We start from the raw sequence: 11,658 nt of genomic DNA, 5'->3' as shown, positions 1-11,658 counted from the left end.
GGTGTGCGACACCCGGGGTTAGAGCGCCGCGGGGGAAGCGGGGCCGCAGGGCCCGAGACGCGTCCGGATTGGCGGAGAGGTGCGCCTCCAGCCAATCCGAGCGCGCCAAAGGGCGGTGGCACATAAAGAGCGGATGATTGGCTGCGTGCGGCCAGGTGACGGCAGGGGTGTGGCCCACGGAGAGAGCTCGCCTTACTCGCTAGGCCTCTGCACCCACTTCCGGGAGCCGACGAGCGCCGCGGTGCTGCAGTGGCTTCTACCGGGAGGGCACCCGAGATCCGGCCTGGGAGCCCAGTGCTCGCCGGCCTTTGTCCGCCTTCCCGTCGGGCCGTGAGTCCCGTGAGAGCCCAGCCTTGCAGCTCCACTCTACGCTGCAAACGTGGCTTGGAGAAAAGTGCCAGGACTCATTTGGCGCCAGCAGCTGAAGCTGTGCGCGAGGCAGGGCCGGGCACCGAGGAGCGTCCCCCGAAGACAGACCTTGTGCACCTAGACCCAAGTGCCCCACATAGAGGTGCAGTTCCGCGGGCGGGTGCCCGTAATTTCAGGGTGATTTTGATGGAGTGAAATGAGACAACTACTTGAGATGTAGAGAGGCTGTTAAGGAGGCGGAAGGATAGACATGCGGGGACAAATCCAGCATATGAGTCGGAGCTGAGACGGGCTGGGGAAGAGGGAGAAAGGGTTGCCCAGGTGACGCAGATGTTCGAGGGGGAAGAGGAATGTTTGGCGCTGTCGCCTGAGCCAACTGAGAAGTCCGCCAAGAGGTGAGAGGCGCTATCCAGGTGCTCGGTTCTGATGGACACCGACCACGCTGACCTTGGTACTGACACTTTCTATCTCCCGGGCCATAGTTGGACCAAGCACAGCTGCTTCACTGATTTAGCCCTGGTAATGTCCTCAGGTTGGCGCGTGGCTCCATGTTACAGGTGAGGAAACTGAGGCACACGGATTCATTATCATGCCCCCGTGCACGGAGAGGGTGATGGGACCAGAGAAGGAGCTCAGCTCGCTCTGCTAGGAGGTTGGACCCACGCAGCATCCCAGACCTTGTCCTGTTGGGTCCAGAACTCAACTCTTCCGGTGCCATCGGAGCATATTTCTGCCCAGATGCAGCCAGTGGCAAAGGGCAGCTGGGGACAGGAAGTCAGTGGCGCACAGGAGTGGGAGGCGGCCCAGGAGGAGGATTAGGAAGAAAGGCAGCAGAGCGCCAGACCAGAGCTGGCTGCAGTCCAGGCACAGCAGCGTTGGGGGATAGGCCAGGGAGCAAGGAGATCACACGGGAGAATGTGCTCACTTCTGGCAAGGCTAAGCAGTTCAAAAGACACACACCTGCAGTCCCATTGTGTGGCACGCTGAGGCAGGATTTCCAGGAGTGTGAGGCCAGCCTGGGCTACATAATGAACCTGTCTCAAAAAAACAAAAAGAATAGGAAGAGTGTGGAGTATTTTTAGGGGAGTATTTTGTCTGGTACTACAGTAGTGAATATGTCATAAGTTGTCAAACTCATAGTGTGTGACCCCAGATATAAACTGTAGACTTTGGGCAATGGTGATGACTCTGGGGTTCATCAGCTGTGACAGATGTCCTGCTGCAGATGCTGCCCGCAAAAGAGGTGGTTGTGTGCTGGTACAGGGAGGACATGCGGATGCTACACAATTTTGTTTTTATTTGAGAGAGCCTCACTGTGTAGCCCAGGCTGGCCTTGAACTCACAAGGACCCACCTGCCTTAGCCTCCCAAGGGCTAGGATTACAGGTGTGTACCATCATGACCTGCTCTCTCTCTGCACAATTTTGACGTGAAACTAAAATTGCTCTAAAATACAAAGTCTATACTTAAAAAGCAAAACTACTCAACAGATGGGCTGGAGAGAATATCCACAGCTGAGCCCAAGAATTTGGATTCTAAAACAAGCTCAGAAAGATAAAAGATAATAGGAAAAGTCATGGAATGCAGATGTCTGGCACAGTGGGAGACATTTCCCATCCTAACTGCAGGGGGCGCCTCGAGTTGCAGGGAGCAGATGCTGTTTATGCCACTCAGCACACTGCTCCAGTGAATTGTCGCAGTCCAGAACTCCGAGGAGGAAAGACCAGGAAGTAACTCATTTCCAGATGGAGTCGTTCTGTCTATCTGAGGACTCTGAAATTTCTTCAAGTGCTAATCACTGGGATGATTTCTTTTAGCTTTTATAGGTGAGTGGTATCTTGTCTTTTCTGAGATAGGGTCTTGCTTCATACCCCAGGCTGGCCTTGAACTTGCACAATCCTCCTGCCTCAGCCTCCCAAGTGCTGGGAGTAGAGGCGTGCATCTCCACACCGGCTGTGAAGTCCTGTCCCTGCCTCATCTTTGACATTTCCTGTAGATCGAGTTCTAGCCTCTCTCTCCTTCCAGTACTTCAGAGGTTTTTCCACTACTCTTGCTTACACTGTTGCCTCACTTATGTATTCCTGTCCATTTTTATTTTGTCCACCTTTACATTTTTGCTCTATCACAGATTTTAAGAAATTTGATTTGATATGACTTGGAGTGGCTTTTTTCTTTATGTTCTCATGCTTTGGGTTTGAGCTTTTCACATCAATGAGTTTGGTGTTCATCAATTTGGATTTCTCATTTTTTCCTCAGGTATCTTTTTGGGGGACATGCGATTAGGTTACCCCAGAGCCTGCTGACCTGCACGTTGTTGGGGGGCTCTCAGCTGTTTTTCCCTTGGCTTTGGATTGTTTTTAATGCTGTATCTTCATGCTCATGAGGCTTTTCTTGGGCAATTATCTAATCTCTTTGTAAACTCTCCAGAGTCTCTTCCATCACAGATACATAGTTTCTTTGGCATCAATTTGCACGTTGTTGGGGGGCTCTCAGCTGTTTTTCCCTTGGCTTTGGATTGTTTTTAATGCTGTATCTTCATGCTCATGAGGCTTTTCTTGGGCAATTATCTAATCTCTTTGTAAACTCTCCAGAGTCTCTTCCATCACAGATACATAGTTTCTTTCTGGCATCAATTTTTTTTTCCTCTTTATATTCTCCACCTTCTTAAACTTTTAATGCTCTTATTGCTCACATTTGTCATTTGGTTTTGTTATTACGGGTCAATATCTATTGACTCCCCCCTGCCACTGCGATTACCATGGGTCTGATTTGCTTCTTTGCACATAGGCTTTTATTGAACAATAAGCACTGCACATTTTACTTTGTTGGGCCCAGGATATTTCTGAGATCACTGTAGATCTACATGCAGATATAATAAGAAGAGATCCCTCACCAGTTTTCCATAAGGGTAACACCTCTGGTCACAATCAGAATATTGATGTTGAATCAGCTAGTCTTGCTCAAAGTTCTGGGTGTTTTAGTTTTGTTTCTGGTTGGAAATGAACCCAGGACCCTCTCACTGAGCCACATCCCAAATTCTTCTCGTCAGATTTCGAGACAGTCTGATTGAGCCACTGCACTGCCAGGCTGGGCTTAAACTACTCCTGTACATCGAGTCTTCTGGTAGCAATGGTCACCAATTCTTGCCTGCACTTAAATGCCTGTATTCCCTCTACTTTTCAGTTGCACTCTTTGGCCCATTCGATAGTATAATTTTAAATTTAATCACTTCCACAATTTATCAAGATCCCTTCTATCGTTTTCATTTAAAGATCTTCCCTTAGGTAGCTGGTCTGTAAGGAAACATTCTTTTAATCTTCATCTGAGGTCGATTTCACTTTCTTTCCTGAAAGGGGTGCTGGACACGGAATTCATGGTGGGCAGCGAGCCATTTTCAACAGCGTGGTGGGATGTTGCCACTTTCTTCTGGTCTCTGTGGTCCCCCGTGGGCAAGGCCCTCTTTCTGGTTGCCTTGGAGGGCCTGGGTCTCAGTGTCACTGTGTGCCTCAGTGGATCTGTCCAGCAGTGAGCACAGCTGCTTTGGTGGAGGAGCGGCTCTGAGGTCCGAGCTGGCCGGGTGAACCACTCCCTCCAGCTTCTCGCTTCTTTGCTTCCTGGCCCCCATGCCGTGAACAGCTCTGTTCTACCATCCTAGCCAGAAACCTCTCCTCCTCTAATTTGGGGGGTTGGGAGTTGAGTCTCAGTGCCACGGGAAGTGATGAAAACTGGCTAGTTCTCCCTCCACTGGCAGGTTTCCCTCACACACTAGTCTCCTGGGCCAGGAAGGCTGCCAGCGAGGGCTGGGATCCAGGGCATCTTTACAGACCAACTGAGGCTGCTACTCTTCCTAGCAGGAGCAAGGCCTTTCATCCGTGCTGCCCCTGCTGGGTGATGAGAGCCCATGGGGACAGGGCCTGGAGGTGGGAGTCAGGGTTTTGAGAAGATGCCTCAAATGAGCTTCCAGCATCGGGCTCCAGGGGCCTGAATGCGGCCACAGAGGTGCTGGGAAACAGCATGGAGAAGAGACAGGGAGTGTGGTGCACTGTGGGCTCACCTAACCCTTTCCTGTTCTCGTGCCTGCTGGCCACCACGGACCCATGCGACTGCACCGAGGGCCTGGTCGCAAGCAATGTCCTTTGGCACTGGGGACTCATGCCTGTGGCTGGCGCCGACATTAGTAAGAATTTGGTGAGTGTGCTGAGAATTCTGGTTCGATTTGGGCAGTGAAAACCAACAAGCACAAAGGCAAGGTTTTGAAGAGCTCTTTGTACAATTCCATATAAATGAAGGCGTTCTGACAAGTCCAAGGTCTGAAAAGCCTCCATCCAGGCTAGTTGGTTTTCTGAGACAGGGTCTCATGGTGTAGCCCAGACTGGCCTTGAACTCACAACCCATCTGCCTCTTCCTCGGTGCTGGCTTATAGGCAGCGCCACAACACCTTCCTGCACCAGGGGTTTTTGTAGAACTTTTCTCAAACTGTTAAGTCTTTCAGAAACCGCTTCTGGTAACACATGGGCCAGGGTAGGAGCTGAGGTAGATGGGTGGCAGGACTCCAGCAAGCTGCTCAGGTGCTGCTCACTTGAGACAGAAGCACAGGAGGGACGGAATGAGGGCAAATGACACAGGTTTCATCATTTTCCAACTTGGCAAAAGAATGGTAAAACATTTCACTATGACTGCATCTTACCACTTTACTCACCATGTTTTATGAAAAACAGTGAAATGATGACAAATCTGAACTTCCAAGATTGCATACTCACGCGTAGACCAGGGTGGAAACAACCTTGGTGGGAGGTCCTGCCAAACATGCAACTGAATCTCTACGTGAAAGTGTTTCACCCGATGCCCTGAAAAGGCTGGGCTGCTTGGAACTGGAACTTACTTTTCAGTCCCCTTAGGCAGAGCGAGGCCACCGAGGAAGAGCATCGGTGTGTTCCCAAGTGGCGGGTTCCCAGGGAAGGACGGGTGCCTGGTCATCCCCAGCTTGCAGAGCTTTTCGCCAAGAGTTTTGGGGCAGGGGCGGTGATGGGGTCGGTCCCCAGGACGTGTGCTAGGCTGCACTCGAGCTGTTAAGTGGTGACCCCTGGCTGGACGCAACTGGTGCAAACCGCAAGCCATCTGGCACACGAAGGCCAGCAGAGTGTGACCTTAACCCAAGACCCGGTGCCCAAAAACAGCAGACAAGAAAGTAGACCAAAGATGAGCACCAGAGGTGCATGGCTCAGACCCAGGCTCAACGTCTTAGCGGCTGTCTTGCCTCAGCCACCAGGAAGGCTGCTGGAGGGTCAGGGGTGGAGCCTGCTGCTTCCGAGGGGTCGACCTGCAGGTGGCTCCGTCGAGCAGGCAGCAAGCAGCAGACAGAGCTGCGTGGATGCCCAGACGCCCAGCATGGTGTCCCAGTTGCCCAGGGCAGGCCTCTGGCCACACCTAACACCCACCCCCAGCAGGCCAGAGGTCAGCTGTTCCCAGGTGAGCAGGAGCATGTGGCGGCACAGTCAGACACTGCTTTGGCCTAGGCATGGGCAGCCCACAGCAGAGCACCCAGCACAGCGAGTGCTGTGTGCTGAGTGGATGACACAGCTATGGATATGGCTCTTCCTTTTGGGACAGGGTCTCACCGTGTAGTTCAGGCTGCCCTTGCACTCAAAGTTACCCTCCTGCCTCAGCCTCCTGTGTGTTGGGATCACAGACCTGCGCCATCTTGCCCAGCTTGTAAGTCAATTTTAGAGTTAATCTCTGATAAGAAGGATTTTCCCACTGCACAAATGCTGCAGTCAGAACTAGTAACTGGCAATCTGCTCGGTGTGGTCGACAGTGGTCTTTTTCACCTGCATGGCACATACCTATCCAGAACGGTGGGCCCTGGCATCCTCTCCTCCGAAGCAGCACCCCCATAAGTCTTAGCAGGTAGACCCACCCTGTACCAGGTGCAGACTTGGGCGTGGCTGTACAGATGCAGGGCAGGGCAGGCCTCATGACGGCCTCAAGGGGCTTTGGAGCAGGCTGGTGGGCGGCTCAGCACAGCCATGCACCCGCACCGGGGCATCCACAGGGCCCCAGCTCTATCAAGTGCAATCCCCAACCCGAGCGGGAAGTGGGCTACACTGCCTGCTGGGCCAGGTCCATCTCACCACCAGGCGCTTGGAAGGGAGCCAGGAGCCTGCAGTGGCACACATAGGCGGTAGGCGGGCGGCAGGTGAAACCAGACAGGCGTTTATTCCGCATTTGATCTCGCCATCCGGAAGTGGAAGTGCCAGAGCCATGTACTTCCTGTCTTCGGGTCTCTTCCTCTGAATGTGTCAGCCTAACCCAGCATGGCGTGAGCCCTGTAGGGTCCCACACAGGCCCGGGACCAGCACAGACTCAGAGCCAGCCAGGGTGTGGGGCAACAGACCCCCAGACCTCTCCTGGCACGGACAGCAGCTGCTGGCTCCGGTCCCGTGCCTGCCACAGAACCCCAAGCCCCAGAGGCCAGCTTCCTCTGGGCAGCGTGTGAGAGAGGGCTCCCTGCCTTTTTTATTTCTATCATCTGGATCAGCTTCACGGGCTGTGAGATGTCCCGGCCACCTCGACCTAAAACTAAGAGCTATGTTTACGAGCCAGACCCAGCTGCATTTGGACAGAAGGAGTAAGTGGCTTTTAGAGTTGCTCTGTAACTCTCTCCAATGGTTGCTTGAGCCCACAGCTTTCTGTCTGCTCTATACAATGAAAATACAAACTAAATGAGAGTAGAAAAAAATAAAAGCATTAAATTGTACAAATTACAAATCTGTTCCAAAATATACTTACATTAAATAAAGTGTGCATTTCAGTAAGAACTACAGTGAATGACTGCATTCTGGGAAGCTTCACATCTAGGCAGGGCCAACATTCACGGAGGAAGCTAGGAGGACGCACATCCCATCACAGTGCCAGTCTGCGAGGACACTGGGCACCACCGTGCCGGGGCGGGGAGCAAGCACAAGCCCAGGCTGAGTTCAGGGCAGAACGCCTCGGTTTCAACACAGCCTAGACAGCACAGCTTCGGAAAGTAAACATGTTAGGAAGCAGACAACGCTCGAGAGGCCCAGACACACTTTCGTGCTGTATTTATGCTTCACTCTCCATCTACAGTGGGCAGTCAGGAGGACGGTCTTCGCCAGGACAGTGCGGGGACAATCCCGTGGGGCCGAGGGTCGTGAGGACGGGAGGAGAGCTGCGGGTCCCCGGCCTGCAGTGTCCTCGTATCATCTGGCATAGCGCTTGATGTAGTCGTCCACTTTATTCCGGAAGTCCTCCTGTGGAGAAGAGCATGAGGTGGCCCAGGGTGGAGCCTACACCTGCAGTGCCCTGTGCATGGCAGGCACAGACCCCACCAAGCAGGAGGGAGGGTAAAACTGCACGGCCCGAAGCCACACTGTCCACAGACCCTAGTTTCTGGATCTCTATCCCTGGCAGGACTCCCTGGGACACTTGCTGGTCGAGTGGCATGTGCCCACCCCCAAGGCTCCCACGCAGCCAGCCACACCCACAGGGTGGCCACAACACCAGGGAAAGGCGAGGTGCTTGGAGCTCCGCCCTTAACAGCAGGAAGTCCGGGCTGCCTGGATGCCTGGAGGCCTCTGGGAATGAGGAGGCAATGGGAGCTCTGACTGGACTGGCCACCACCTGCAGGATGGCTCACTCGCCTCTGGGCCACTGCTCCAGGTCTGGCCCCAGATCTGCTTCCCAGGGAAGGGATCTGAGCGAGTTCCATGGGACTGAGCCAGTAGTGACCTGGAATGCCACACGGCCCTCACTGCCAGGGCGCACGGCAGCGTCATCAGGGTTCATTTCCTGGGCTGTGTGCTTCCCATGAGGCGCCCCATGCTCTCGCAGGAGCCCCTACTTTGGCCCTCAGTCTCTGCAGGGCTCACTGCTAGGCCAGCCAGGCCCGGGCTCCTGCCCCTGCACCCCAAATCAGCACAAGGACCCTCTCCCAGAACGACCCCCCCAGGCTGGGGGAGCTCCTGCCCTGTGACCTGCTCCCACTCAGGGTGAGAAATGGGCTGTGCCAGCGGCCCTGGGGATGGGTGCCAATTCCTCACACCTGTCCCCAGACATGGCTGCCCACAGAGCCCCACACTGGCCCACAGCCTATAACAATGGGGGGCTGTGCACAGAGTAGCCCCCAGCAAAAGGTCCTCAAAGCCACTTCAGTGTCCCCAGAGCCAGGCTACACTGTCAACTCAGCAGGAATTACTGCAAAGCTCTGGCTGTGAAGCAAAGACCACAAGTCCTCTGGCCCTGTCACCTGTGTCCACCTCTTGCAGGTGAAGCCCAGTGCCAGGCCCACAAAGAACCCATGCTCTGGCCCTAGCTGCAGTGCAGGATGAGCAGGTGCATATGAAACCCAGGGTCTGGGCCCAAGGGCATCTGGAGCTCTGCTCAGATCCCGCGGCAAGCTGAGTGGTAGGCGGCTGAGCTAGGAGAGCACAGGAAATCCAGGGCTGGACACTCAGTTCATGGTGTGCAGCCCTACCCTTCCCCTTCCAGGTTCCTGCCTGTTCCCAAGGGAAAGGAATCCTGGCCTGCTTTCAGGACTCATCCTGACCTTTACTAGGAAACCACATCTAGTAAAACCGCTTCTCTCTGGCCCCAGTTGAAGTACATTGCTAGGATCCCACAAGCTGGCCACAGAGCCTTTCCAACTCACAGCTCTGCCTCCCGGCCCTGAGGCCCTGCTCCACACTCCTCCCTCACACAGGCAGAGACGGTGTAACTGTCCGCTATACCCGCCAGGCTGCGGAGCCCGTCACCTGCTTACCTTGTCCCGCAAGTGATGCTCTGCAGCTTCAATATTCAGTGGGTCATCAAAATTCAAGAGATCCTTAAATGAGAGAGACTCCAAGTGAAACCTGGCAATGATCTATCGTCCTGCTGTCCTGAGCTGTCACTTCATGAAGCAGCCAAAGGAACACAGCGAGTGGCAGGCGGGCACTCAGCCCTGCTGAGCGGAGAGTGCTCAGCGTGTGGGTTCTTTCCAGCGGTGCTGACGGCTGCTGGGGGCAGTTGGGGACACGGCTGTCCCAATGTGGGACATGACAGCCACATGAATTTCTATTCTGGATAACTGGAGAGAGCCAACCACTCCTACTGTGAGTATTTCCCAATAGAAACCCTGCCCCTTTAGACACACACATTCCCCTCTTACGAATGCCATGCAACCCCGAGCATCAGCAGCTTCCCCTCTGACCTCACCCATCTCCCCAACTTCCCTTCCGAGGGCAGCGTCTGGAGCCAGACAATGTGCAGCGCCACCAGCCTTGCTCCTGGCCGCCTCCTTGCCTGAGGAGAGCTGTCTGGTTTCCAACCACCTGCACACCCTCTCCTTCACCTTCAGCAAGCTGTGCTCCCAAGTCACTGCTGTGCAGAGTTCACAGTGACAGGTCATGGCACAGGCGATTACATTCCTCTTCAGGAGTGATATTAAATTGGGGGCTTGTATCTGATTGGGAAATACATATGTTTGTAAGCAGTAATATGCTAGAAACACAGCACAGAAAAATGGTAACTCTCTATGGTTATTCAGAATTGGAAATTTAGGTTCCAAGTTCTAAAAACAGGCAAAACCAAAGTGGATATTTTACATAATTCCTAATGTACAGAGGTGCTACTTTAGATACACAAAACTGTTTAACATCTTCACCATACGTTTGCCCTAAGATGAATATACTGAGAATAACACTGCAGACTGAACTCGTACTCGTGACGGAGTCTTTAGGGTGTGGAAACTGAGGCATTTGAAACTTGGAGGTAGCTAGTGCGGCTGCACCAGATTTCCACAGCTTAGTGTGAGGATCTACTTGTTTTGTTTTTGCTGAAGATAAAAACAATACTAGCCTGGCATCGTGGTAGATGCCTATGATCCCAGCACTTTGGGAGGCTGAGGCAAGAGGACCATGAGTTGGAGCCCAGTCTGGGCAACTCAGCAATACCCTGTCTCCAAATAAGAATAAATAAATACAGGGCTGGGGATTTAGCTTGGCAGTGCTGCTGCTTGCCTTGCAAGTGGAAGGTCCCGAGTTTCATCCCTGATACCAATAATAAATAAATATATACATACAGGGCTGGGGATGCAGTTCATGGGGAAGGTCCTGGGTCCAAGCCTCATTGCTGCCCCACAGCACAGGAGAACAGAGGAGCAGTGGGTCTACTGTGGGCACCGTACCCTGGGCCACAGCCGGGGCTGCTCCCAGACTCTCCAAGGCAGGCCCTGTTCCCTGAGGGGCCTGGGGCTCTTGACTCAGGGGCCCCTGAAACTCATTCTCTGAAAACCCCTCTATGAGGCAAACAAGCAAAGATGACATCAAAAGCCCCACTGCCATCTTCCCATGTGTGCTGCCTCCAGCAGCTGGCCCCTCATAGCCGCAGAAGGACCTCAGCTCAGGCTTTGACACCCCGGCCCCCACTCCAGCACACTGTAGCGGTCAGGGCCCAGGCACCTGCAGGACCTGGGCCGGGCAATCCTAGTGGAGGGGCTGCTCTGGTCCTCCTCCCAGTGCCCTCCAGTGTCGCCCCCAAGCCCTGGCCCCGAGTCACAGCTCCACTTCTGCCCGTGAGAGAAAGGAGAAAAGGCGGAGGTGCAGGTACACCTGACCCCTGCTGTTACCCTATGAGGGTGTCTCACACAGAGGCCAGGGAACCAAGAACCCATAGCAGGCCTGTATACTTACAGTGAATAAGGAGTTTAATCCCCATACAACATCCTGAGACAGAAAGAAAACAGAAAACAATTTTCAGGCTCTAGTACACCAAAGTCTTTTAAACCAAGGACCAAGAAACACGCCTAGTACCACATCAAAACCTGTCCTCCAGACAGAATGAAAGCAACCTTTTGTATGAAAACAACTCTTTGTCAACAGTAACAAGCCCTGAGATGTTAAAAAGCCCCCGAGTCAGGGGAGTGAGTAAAATCAAAGGGACAGCACCACCCTCTGCTCAGGCCCGGGCTCCAGCCATTGACTACGGCCACCTCTGGCACAGCCTTCCCCTCCCACCAGTCACCACAGAGGCAGTCCTCAGAGGAGCGACTTTAAAGGAATGCCTGGGGTCATGGAAAAGCTAACTGCCCATATCCAGTGTCCTCTTAATAGCTCTGCTCTCAAAAATGAGAACCAAGACCTGACATGTAAAGGTACAAGATCCCAGTAATGAATGTAACTGTACTGTCTACCTAGATTGTACCAATGAATTAAATTTAAAAAAAAAAAATTAAGGGAGAGGGACCGGGAATTTGGCAAGCGCAGGGGCCTGAGTTTGATCCCCAGTA

At 53.4% G+C, this 11,658-nt stretch overlaps 2 protein-coding genes across 4 annotated transcripts in view; both read right to left on the bottom strand.

Annotated features, from left to right (window-relative positions):
* Scly (selenocysteine lyase) overlaps positions 1 to 7,335 on the bottom strand; it is a 23,055-nt gene extending 15,720 nt beyond the window's left edge. For both annotated transcript variants that reach the window (XM_010626145.3, XM_010626146.3), the window contains exon 1: positions 7,158 to 7,335. In XM_010626145.3, coding sequence (XP_010624447.1) covers positions 7,158 to 7,159 — 2 coding nt within the window. In that variant the 5' untranslated portion in view covers positions 7,160 to 7,335. The remainder of the gene's footprint in view (positions 1 to 7,157) is intronic.
* A 97-nt stretch (positions 7,336 to 7,432) lies between these two features.
* Positions 7,433 to 11,658, bottom strand: part of Ube2f (ubiquitin conjugating enzyme E2 F (putative)) — a 34,237-nt gene continuing 30,011 nt past the window's right edge. Inside the window, exons 7-9 of one of the 2 annotated variants that reach the window (XM_010626144.2) lie at positions 11,063 to 11,095; positions 9,154 to 9,216; positions 7,433 to 7,645 (exon numbers count right to left, since the gene is read on the bottom strand). In XM_010626144.2, the coding sequence (XP_010624446.1) occupies positions 7,595 to 7,645; positions 9,154 to 9,216; positions 11,063 to 11,095 (147 nt within the window). In that variant the 3' untranslated portion in view covers positions 7,433 to 7,594. The other variant, XM_033764723.1, reaches the window with a different exon arrangement.

The sequence above is a fragment of the Fukomys damarensis genome, unplaced genomic scaffold, assembly GCF_012274545.1.
Source record: "Fukomys damarensis isolate Sample0158 unplaced genomic scaffold, DMR_v1.0_HiC HiC_scaffold_16, whole genome shotgun sequence".
In the NCBI taxonomy this organism is placed as follows: domain Eukaryota; kingdom Metazoa; phylum Chordata; class Mammalia; order Rodentia; family Bathyergidae; genus Fukomys; species Fukomys damarensis.
Note: the sequence above shows the minus strand (reverse complement) of the source record. Positions and strands in the feature narration are given on the sequence as shown.